The sequence below is a fragment of the Manduca sexta genome, chromosome 27 (assembly GCF_014839805.1).
Source record: "Manduca sexta isolate Smith_Timp_Sample1 chromosome 27, JHU_Msex_v1.0, whole genome shotgun sequence".
Classification (NCBI taxonomy): Eukaryota; Metazoa; Arthropoda; class Insecta; order Lepidoptera; family Sphingidae; genus Manduca; species Manduca sexta.
This window is the reverse complement of record NC_051141.1, coordinates 3,961,919-3,973,709: the sequence shown is the minus strand read 5'-3', so window position 1 is coordinate 3,973,709 and position 11,791 is coordinate 3,961,919. Positions and strand designations below refer to the sequence as shown.

The window sequence follows — 11,791 nt, the reverse complement described above, 5'->3', positions numbered from 1 at the left end:
ATATAAATAACGAGTGATTGTCACCATTTATGTTGACACGCGAGCCGCACGCCGTCACATAACAATCATGGTCTTTGGTAAAGTTGTCCGCAATTAATAGTTAACAAACCTTCGGATTCTCATAAAATTTAATAACAATAGCAAAGGATATCAGCAAATTGTTTACCATTCATTTTATTGAGTGTTAGCTTTTGTCTGCAGCTCCGCCCGCGTGAAAAAGTTTTCCTGGGCTAAAAAGAGGCCTATAGCACTGAGGAGTAATGTAGCTGAATAATGTAGCTTCTTATTAGTGAAAAAAAATCAAAATCGCTTTAGTAGTTCTTGAAATTAGTGCGTTCAAACAAACAAAATCTTCAGTTTTTTAGTATAGATTACTTTGTCTGTGCATCGAAATTGTGCTTAATTTTTTTTTTGCTTGTGCTACGAACAAACCTTATGTCCAATTATTACAGTAATCATGTCTCAGATTAAACGAATAAACGAATATTTATATATTATATTTGATTTAATGACTAGTAGCGCCATCTATCGATATAAAAATAAGATATAGGGGATAAAGAGAAATCAAACACGTTATTATAATTAGTACATTTTTAATTACAATACGCGTAATAATAACAGCGGATATGGTTACTGAAAAATTCAATATTCCCAATTTGTATCCAATTTCGAGGTTCTCAAAAAATAATTATCAGAACTTATTACGCAAACGTATAAGAAAATTATAATGATATCACAATACACTTATATCCAAATACTTATTTATTCATAAATTGAACTAAATATTTACAAAATTTGGTAAATACAGTTAAATCGAGTATGACAATGCGCCACTTGGTTGCTGGCTGTACACTGAGCGACCGCGGTCACTAATTACTGGTACAAAGTGGACTCGCTGATACAGTTCACGACGACTCGACTAACCCCTGTAGTCTATATGGGTGTGGTTTTACGATGAAGTGTTTCCGTTATAATTTTCAAAGTCTTAAACCCCGTACCCGGGCACACTGTCCAACTTATATCCAAATGTCTACACTGATGAGCGGCGGCGCAGCGCGAGCTGATCAAAAAACCACAGCCTATAAATTCATACAAAAATATTGTTCAAATCTGTCAAACTGATTGCGCAGAGACAACAAAATTAATAATCAAATCAGCGTAATGTGTACAAATACAATAAAATATCGCTTGCAAAAATGACGTTACGCGAAATGATAATAAATAAAATCGTTTTTGCAAGCGACGCAGGGTCCTCTAGATACAGTATATATGTGCCAGTACAGATGGCACAAGTTAACCGCGAGTAAGTGAACACATCAAAGACTATATGAAATAGGGGGTTTTATACCTACGATACAAATATTTAAAAGTACATATTACATTGACAAACGTTCTATTGTAAAACGAATTGAGTGATATACATGTTAAGTATGATGTAGTTATGCGCTTGACCGCGCACAGTAACAACTAGATACACAGCGATACAATATGTAGTGTAGGAGACGTCACAGCTTACAATATGTATGCGAGACAATACAATACGTTTAACTTGAACTATATAACAGATGTGCAAGTATACATATAGATCGGTAAGTATTGAGGACTGATAAAATGAGCATTACTTTATTGGGAAGCATTTCATGATTTTTATTGTTACCAAAAATATTTGATTATTTTAGGTGAATTTTTACAGTCTTTTTATTTTATTAAAAATTATATCAGATTCCATTTACAAGATACGCGTTTCAAATAGTCACAATGTTCGTACAAATAATAACTTGTTTATCACATGGTTTGTGTGCGCTAATCAATACAATAATTACACATAAATTTTACGCCAAAGTTATACAATTATTATTAATTTTAAACATTCAAAAATAGTGCCAGACATCGCCTCGCGGCCGAAATACCGTTTCAATTATTGCTCGCCTTTTACATTCATAATACGTAAATTGAATTTTAAAGATAATACTTCCTAATTTATTTAGAACTTATATATACGTTATATAACCGCAAAATCGTGATTATATTGGTGTGATAAACCTTCACTTTACTTTTTAAAAAACAAAGTTTTTTTGTCAATCAAGAATCGTGTAAGTAAATTATGAAATTCATCGTGGAGGCATAATACTGCATTTTTAAGCCACGATCAAATGTACAATTTTATCCAGTCTAAAGTAATCTGATTGACGGGCGACCCTAAAATCAATAAAGATATACCGTGACCTCAACAGATGGCGGTATAAAATAAATAATAAAAATATTACTAATTATTATTAAATAACACATTTTTAACTTTACACAAACACAATTTATGTAAAAGTGTCGTCAAAAATCGACGATCGCAAACAATACCTACATTAAATACGAACATTTATCGCGAAGACATACACGAGTTGTTTGAGAGAAGGAAGACGAACAAATATTACTTAATCATCAATGAAACACACCATTACACATTGAGAACACGTTATCCAGATCACACTTATCCGACAATTTGATATTAATACCGGAATTGCCTGCAACGGGTACAAAACTGGACAAACGATAAATGTTTTTACATATCGCAAAGATATTTTTACTTATAATTATGCACTTCTTTCCATACAATTCTAGCACCAGTTTTTATTGAATTGAACTGCCCCGGTTGAATCGAAGTACGTTTTGCTCGCTACGAGCACAGTTCCAACTGAATGAAAAAATATAAATATGCGTATCAGTGAACTGTATCCCTGTATTGTATCGATTGAAAATATTGAAATTGATTTAAAATAAATTCCAACATATACTAGTCAATTGGTATTTTCAATGGATTTCTACATTTCTTTTAACGTAACCGCGCCTATCCTTTGTGTTGTACTGAAACACATACAGTCCATTCGGCCATAGACTTTACACACAAAACTTGCTCCTGCGACGTCCTGTCAGCACGGTGTTGTTAAATGACCAACACAAAAACAAAAAAAAACTATTAAAAAAATAACACAAATGTTGACTACCTTTATTCGACGGATAAAAACTATAATTGTACTATATCAAATCATATTAACAAAAATATTTTCCTACTAAAACATACACAACAGAAAATAACTAATTTAACGCACAAAAAATTTACGCAATACATGAAATTCATGGATGACGCATCATATTAATTATAAAACGGGTATCATTTTGCAATTTTTGAGTACTATAAGACACATAAGGCCGCGTATGCGCAACTGAATGAGGAACACGCCAGTTCGGTATCAAAAGAAACAGAATAAACAAAGCCGCACATGAAATACCAGTAAAGCTATTTTTGTACGTAAATTTTGCCAAACATTTCACATTTCACAGCCTAAATATAATCATGTTACACTTATTGTAATATCTAGCACTAGATTTGGACGATTATCTAGTTATAGTGTAATGAAACTGCAAGAGTTCTAGAAGTACGTCTCAATGCACTAATCCAGTTTATGTTTATATGATATATCTAGTTATCGCATGACATTTAGATGTCAATAAAAAAATATGTTCTAATTTGGTCTTGTCAAATCAATTGAAGACATGAGTGGAAAAATGCCCTACAATTTAAAGTGAGATGTTATTATATTAGTCTTTAAGTCAATATATTGCGTCATAAAAGACGTATGTGTTATATAAATTGTCAAAATGTCCTATATCACTGTCATCTACCTATGTATTTAATTATGTTTATCGGAAACCGGCCTTAAGTTCAAAACTTGTTGCATCATAAACAAACTGCTAAATTTCCACATAGAATATATACACGAGGACTTATCACCTACAATAAATATTGAATATATGATAAACATTGAATTAGAAATATTGCAGAAGCATAGTTTAATGGGATTATGTTGAATGTCTACCACTAACTTCAATAAAATTCAGCTTATTTTATCTTTCTTATGAAAGACGATGAACTGAGCAAAGCGTGGTAGTGTCGAACATTGCTTGGTGCATATATAGTTATTTATTGCAAATATAACTAAAAGTATAACGGGCCACGTGGCGAAGTGATTATGAAATAAAAGATCTCGAGACGGGATATTCGTACTGTTCACATGGAATTACAGGTGTGTTGGGATATAACGATAGTGGATTCAGAAGCTTCTATTTTAGCGCATCTATTTGTCCGCGAATAAAAAAATAACAATTTTGATGGGACTTTGCTGTATTTTTGTTTATAAATTGTCGTATAAAATTTGAATTCTACAAATTCTTGCGATCGGAATTTTCACGCGGACGGAGACACGGGAAAATATTATTATATTACGAGAGAGAAGACGACTAGATAAGGTTACAGTGTTTCAAAAACGGATTATACGACGTACAAAAAAATATTAAGGTCCTTGACCATATACGCCGTATACTGTCATAAATTGAAATGTATAGCCATTATTGATGTATACAGCATTTATTAGAGGGGAAGTGGGTGCGTCGTAAATTGTTCTCAAAAATCGGCCGACTAGGACAGTTTAATACAGATTTCGACAGTTATTATTTGCACTGAATAATTAAATTCTGGGCGGTGTTGCTACTGATGAGGTGTTCGAAATCAGGCGAGCGATTTGCAAGTCTGTCAATTAAATAAATAATATTATTTCTGGAGGCCAAAGAGAACTAACACTGGATTATTACACATGCAATGAACTGAGCAATAGAGTAGCGAAACATACTATTTTTATAACGTGAGACGAAACTTATACACAAACAATGATGCATCCAAAATTTCACGATAAGGGCAATTCATTGAGCAGTCTCAGTTACTTACATGAGAGTAGTTGTCCACACTAATTTGGAAAGAAGTGGGTACAAGTTCATACATAGTGGGTTCGTTGTTGGCAAAGACGATGCTGCATCTAATGCGTAATTTTTATTAAATCATGTGACTTGTTTGACGTCAAAGAGCTAAGATCCTGCCATGAATGTGCGTAATCATAATATCTCATATGTTTATAATTTTTTTAAAAACATGAAAAAAGTTCGTTTATGTATCAATAATGTCGTACTGCTTGGAATTTCCCAAAATTTTAAATTTAAATATGTGAATTTAAAAAACCAGACATAATTTTTAATTTTTCAGATAAATTACATGTGCTAAAACAGCCAACCTTTGTTTAACGATAATTGAATTTTAATTCGATGTTAGATTAATTATTACGTTTAACGTTCACGTTTCTTTATTCTATACAAGTTTCACATACCTTGACTGCGCATAAACTTCAGGCCTTTTTTGCACGCCACTTAAATTTAGTTATACAATAATTACGTCTAAGACGATTTATATTTACAATTTTGTCAAAATGTCCTATCATGTCCAATTTTATCTTTATAAAAATAGGAACAAGCCAGTACATGTTAACGCGAACGACTTATATATAAGGTACAATTTGGACGTAGTTTAAAAAACGATCCAATCATAAGCCCCACAAAGTTGTTAATTATAAAAAACGCTTGCCAATAGCAGATTTATTGTTTTCACAGGCACCGTCCAAAACACTTCCTACTTTATAAAACGCCAACTGCACTAACCGACTAGTTACCCAAAGGTAATATTGTCAAACACCAACTAAATTATTTTAGTGTAGTTTGAATTTTTTGCCAAACGCGCCCGACAACAATCCTAGACCGCTGGAGACACGCAGATACAAAGTATATAGGAACACGTTCATCGTTTCACAATCAGCTTTTAGCGCAACCCCAGAATATATCAAAACACTCCTTTAAATCAAAATATACTGTCAAATATCCTCACCTTGATTATATCAAATTCAAATGTCCCCGGGACTAACATTTTCCACGTGAAATGTTACGGCCTAACTTTCTAGACAAAAGTACGAAGCCTAGAGACTTTCAATGCGTCAGACGAAGGCCAAAATTACTTATGTTTTACAAGTAAACCGACTTAAATTGGAACTAATATAAATGTAGAATGAAAATACAGACCCTATAGTGAGTTTATACTTAAATAGCGTTTACTGTCATAAGTTATGTAACACTAACAAGTTTGATGTAGATAACTCTACTATGCATCACGATAGGCATAAATGTAATCGCCTTCTACAAATATTCGACGATAACTTAAAGCAGATACATCCAAATTTACTTAACACCCAACACGACGGTAAACGCTATTAAAAAAAAACTAAACCCGGCAACGATAACCAATCGTAAGCAAAGGTGGCCGTCCTTAACGTTCACTTAAAAACAAACAACCCTAACCGACAACACAAAACGCGCACGTAACATTTTGTTTCGGCTTTATCTGTCTTAAGTATTGGTAAAGAATTTAAATTCACGTCTAGTTAGTGATTAGTTCTCGCAGTTAAAATAAAATCATAATAATCATGGATATTTCGGCCTTTAAAATTTCGTCATATTAAATTTTAAAGGCCGAAATATCCATGATTATTAATTATTTTACGTTTTTCTTCAACTGCGAGAACTAATCACTAACTAGACGTGAATTTAAATTCTTTACTTGCCAATACTTGTTTAGTTACCCAGATTAAAGCCGAAACAAAATGTATGAAAATGGACCTTGAGCTACCACCTTAAGGGCGCCACACGCGTCGGATGAACGATGAGCGGTGAACACATTCAGTATCTACACCCAGACTGGGTATTTCTCGACAAGCGGCGAGGGGCTGCGCCACCGTTATGGGCGGTGCAGCAGCGGCGTCTCCTCGGTCCCCCACCGGTCCGCCTCCTGATGCCGCTCGCTGCAGTTGTTCCTACAACACGCGGACACGTTCTGACCCGCCTGGAAATATAGATAAATATAATTTTATAAATATTAAAAACGCAACGATATGAGAGGGGAAATTATTACACTATCGAAACGGAGCTTATCTCTATTAGCTCTATTAGCGTGCGCGTTTCATCTGAAACTTCTAATTGTTACAAAATAAACAATGAATTTTATGATACCCAAGTATTTGTCAGTTATATGACGTTCAAATCGCGCATCGGTTACAAACACTTACGTAATGTTAGAGCTTCAAGGACTTTAAAGATTATAAACTACTCAAGATTATACTAACTTCACGTTGCGTAAGGAATGAAACGGTGACGTCACGAGGTGTATTACGACTAATAAATAATTACCGATTTGATTTATCATTATTACGTCAAATTAAAAAGTCGGTTACGGCTCATTAACATGTCTGTCTAATTGTTAAATTAGACGGACAAGTATTTTATTTCGTTCTCACTTAAGCAAGTAGAATGATGAAATACCTAATGCTAGTTCTGTTAATTAAACGTGTCGATAATATGTTTGTAAATGTTATTTTTATTTTTTTATTCCTATGCAGCTTCTTCCGCTTCGTGCCATTTGATTGGTGCCTACTGATAACTCCTTATACTCGTGAAAATAAATTAACCACAGCATGTCCCCCTCTGACGTAGGAGCCAACAACACACTATGACGTTTGTATCTGCCTGCATAGCAACCACTTTTCACAATCGAGGTCATCCCGTGTATATCATGTTCGAACAGGCCGGCATAATTATGGACTAACGAGGAATAATTGTCTCTATCTAAACGCACTCCACTTACTATCGCCGTGGAGTCACTTTGTCACGCCCAAGAAAACTTTGAGCTATTTCAGAAACAACATCGTAACGGATATTAAGCATTATTTGCTAATACAGCTTTTTATCTTCATTGTAAAATATTCATGGTAACTGGAATATTTAAGCATCAATAAGGAAAACAAGGCTCTAGTAAAAGTCCAAAATGTCGGTTACAATGTTCTTCCTGAAAAGGCTAGTAATATCTGTAATATAAAAAATAATCGCTGAATCGCTAAGCGTAAATCTCGTGAGCAGGTGAACCGATTTCGCTAATTCTTTTTTAATATTTCTTGAAGTACGAGGATGGTTCTTACGTAAGAATTTTAAGTGTTTTGTAATTTTAATTTTTTGATATAATGTAATTGTTATCAACTTTCTTTTTTATCTTACTAGCTGACCCAGCGTCGTGAATAGCAGTATAAGTATTAAAAAAAAATAAAAAATGAAAGAATCCACTGTTAGGCGGTACGAAGTTCGCCGGGACAGCTAGTGTTATAATAACTGTAACCGTACCTGCGATATATGCAAGTCGTACAGATGCAGCGTGCTGACGGACATGTCGTGCGCGTTGTCGACGGGCTGCTCGGCGAGCGGCGACGGCTCGAGCCCGAGCGCGTTCGCTCCGATCACGGAGCCCACGCCCGCGAGGCCGAGCGACATCGACCGCCGCGTGGACTGCGTCGACATGCCAGGCATCTCCTCCTCCTCGTCGCTCGGCTCGTCCATCTCCTGATTTCAAAACGTCATATTTTTATTATATGAACCATTTATTTATTTATACACACATGATCAACCTGCGTATACGTATATTTCAATATAAACATGTATGTTAAAAAATAAAAGCATACGTATACGCACTTATAATACGCAAAAATATAATGAAAATATTATCAGATTAAATATATTATCAGAATATAATTTCAGATCCGAGGTGAGTAACGTGTGTTTTGAAACTAAAATCTCAATCGTCAAAATATCCTGTCTACAAACCACGTGTATTTTTCTTCATCGAAAACATTACACCAATTTACCCGATTTAAGGATCATTAACTCCCTTTTCAATGTCAAAGTATCAACAATAAACTAAATATACAAAGTAATACTCACAGGCAGTCTGTAGTTTTGTTTCTGTTGTTGTGGATAATACGACAGCACGGCGGGCAGTGGCGTGACAGCACCAAACAAACTTTGTTGGACATAAGAGCCCAACATTGTTTTATTCTAAAAGAAAATATTATTTTTTTATAATTAGAATATTGAAATGTAAAGAGTACACCGCACTGCATCTGGAGTGTAATTCTAAGGAATTAAGTAATTCTATGGGCGCATTCAAATTAGCTGCACGGCAGCAGTGCGGCGGTTGCGCGGCAAGTAAATAAATATAGAAAATATACGCGCAACTACCGCGCTGCAACCGTGCGGCAAATTTCAATACACCCTTACAAAGCGAACATACTTTATGTTGATCGACATGCAATTAAATTTAAAAATAAAATACTTCACGCTATTACTTTTTTATGACACATTAATAATGATTTGTTCCTAATGTTCGATATAAGTCATGTGGTCGTGGTATACAACATTCATACATCTTAATTCATATTTCAAACATAAATGTCGAAGTGGACATGTATGTCACTATTTAAATGATTAATGATATACATTTCCACTTAATGAGAACATCCCTGATATAAAACACAGTGCCATCCGAAATAATATCGACCGTAATACAAACTAAATCCAGTAACATAATACTCACGAGATGAGTGTTGGTGGGTATGGCGTGGTGCATGCTCTGTCTCAGCGACTTGAGGAACTGCCTCTGCGTCGGCTCCGTGGGCTGCCAGCCGGGGTGCCGGCACGAGAACGCCACCAGCGACAGCTCGGTCTTACCACCCTCGCCTTGGTCGTACTGCGCGTTACCAACTGACGCGAAAATATTATATTATACTGGCTGACCCGACACGTTGTCCCGTCTTAACCATGAATTTGCAGCGCGCATTCTATCAATCGCTGACAGTTATTTTAAACAATTGACAGTTATATAAGACTAATATTGTCGTTAAGTTTTCTTATATTTTCTAATTTTCCACGCAATTTTATGATTTTTTTTCTTTCATAAGAACCTTCTCCTGAATAAACAAACTAACAAACAAACACAACAAAGAAAAATAGTGTAATCGGTCCAGCCGTTCACGCGTCATGGCGTGACCAACGGAAATAAGGATTCATTTTTTATATATTTAAATTATATATTTTATCGACATCACGACAAAGTGGCTTCATTGCACATGATTTAACTGAAGTGAATTATGACTGTAATTTTATAGCTGCCTTTTAAACACACTATAAGACTGTTTGGAAAGTAGACTAGAATCACAGTAAGAATTTAATAATATAAAACTTTGTAAATCTTTACATAAACAAGGGTATACCTTTAGTTTTTTCGCCATATTTGAGCGGTGTCTGCCAGTCAGGGTGTCCGTGCCGGCGAATGTCCAACTGTGAATATAATATAAATCATATATCACCAGTGAAAGACAAAAAAATCTGTCGATTGAACTCTATTAATGATCATATCGACGCTTGAAAGGCAATCATATCTAAGCGACAATCAGTAAATTTTTGAGTAGAGTGCTTTTAAGTTTTGATTTTAATATAAAAATTCATAACAGTACAACTTTTTATTTTATTAAGATATAGTCGAATGTCATTAAATTTTTTCTAGACCTACACAACCTAGATGATGAAGAAAAAAATGGCAATTCTAAATATTTATATAATTCATTTTAAGTATGTTTGTCGGTTAGATACGATTACCTTTGAAGCGTCGATATGAGTATATAGTACGAGATCCCACTGCAGAATTAGTGCACTCATCGAGTACATGTTAAAAACTACATTCTTACACATATTTATGCTTAGAAGAATATATATCTACTAGGTTGCCTATTAAAACTTGGCCGCAAATATTTTTAATTAAATTATTGTTAATTGATTTTTCGGAAAACATTTCATTCGTTTTTCAAATAAAATAGCGTCCACTTCATGACAATACACATAAAGACTCTGAAAAACCACGGTTGCCGTTGCGCACTTGGCCGCACCTCTTCGCAGCCAGGTGTAAGCAGGTATGACTATGATACATTTACTCGTTCATAATGTATATTTATTAGCTATACATCAAATTAAAGCTGAATTTTTCTGTTGATCATGATACACGGTTGCCTAATTAAATCTAGCCGCAAATAAGGGTTGCCGACTCTTAAAAATGATAAATATTGAAGGTAGAGTGAAAGAGAGCTAGCGCGTAATATTACCAGTCAGAAAAGGATAGCGAGTACTAGCTGTACGACACTTTTGAGCCATTGCGCATACGCCTGATGATCGTGTTCTCAACCACCAGTTAAAACAATAGTAGATACAACTTAATAAATACTCCAAAAAAAGTCTTCTCAAAATGATAAATGTAAAAATTACCACAATAAATTACTATCCATTAAAAATAAAATTAGGGTTACTCACGTAAAATAAAATTTTATTGTGCAAGTACTGTTTGAGTAAATATTATATTTTATTCAAGTATTCAATAACTTATTACATATAAATGAAGCATTTAAGTAACTCAAAAATTAAACAAACGTATCTTATCTATCCGTAAATTTTATTTAAAAATCTGAACCATCAGAGCTTTCATTTTCACTATCATAGAAGCTATCACTTTCATAACTTTCATCGCTAGAAATATCATAATCATCGTCATTATCGGAAGATTTGTTCGTGGAATCACAGAGAACATTTTCAACTTGCATTGGAGCTGAATCTCCCAGAAACCATGTTGGTTTTAGACAACCATCTAATAGTTGCCAGCCATTATTTTCCGCGCTGTACATGATACAATTCGGCTCAGTAGCATTTAACCACATTGAATTAATAAAGATCGTCCGCAACAACTTTTGTTTCAAAGATTTCCAACACGGTGGAATGTGCATTGAGTCGAAACCTTTAATTTTTTTCATCAATGTTTTCCGAAAAATCAATTTACAATAATTTAATTAAAAATATTTGCGGCCAAGTTTTAATAGGCAACCTAGTAGATATATATTCTTCTAAGCATAAATATGTGTAAGAATGTAGTTTTTAACATATACTCGATGAGCGCACTAATTCTGCAGCGGGATCTTAGACTAATATATGTACATCGGTA

At 34.3% G+C, this 11,791-nt stretch overlaps 1 protein-coding gene across 1 annotated transcript in view; it reads right to left on the bottom strand.

Moving 5' to 3' along the window:
* Nucleotides 1–576: 576 nt before the first annotated feature.
* LOC115444849 (autophagy-related protein 9A) overlaps nt 577–11,791 on the bottom strand; it is a 28,284-nt gene continuing 17,069 nt past the window's right edge. The window contains exons 11-16 of the mRNA XM_037443879.1: nt 10,020–10,086; nt 9,344–9,510; nt 8,692–8,805; nt 8,098–8,313; nt 6,558–6,769; nt 577–6,252 (exon numbers count right to left, since the gene is read on the bottom strand). Of these exons, the coding sequence (XP_037299776.1) occupies nt 6,665–6,769; nt 8,098–8,313; nt 8,692–8,805; nt 9,344–9,510; nt 10,020–10,086 (669 nt within the window). The 3' untranslated portion in view covers nt 577–6,252; nt 6,558–6,664. The remainder of the gene's footprint in view (nt 6,253–6,557; nt 6,770–8,097; nt 8,314–8,691; nt 8,806–9,343; nt 9,511–10,019; nt 10,087–11,791) is intronic.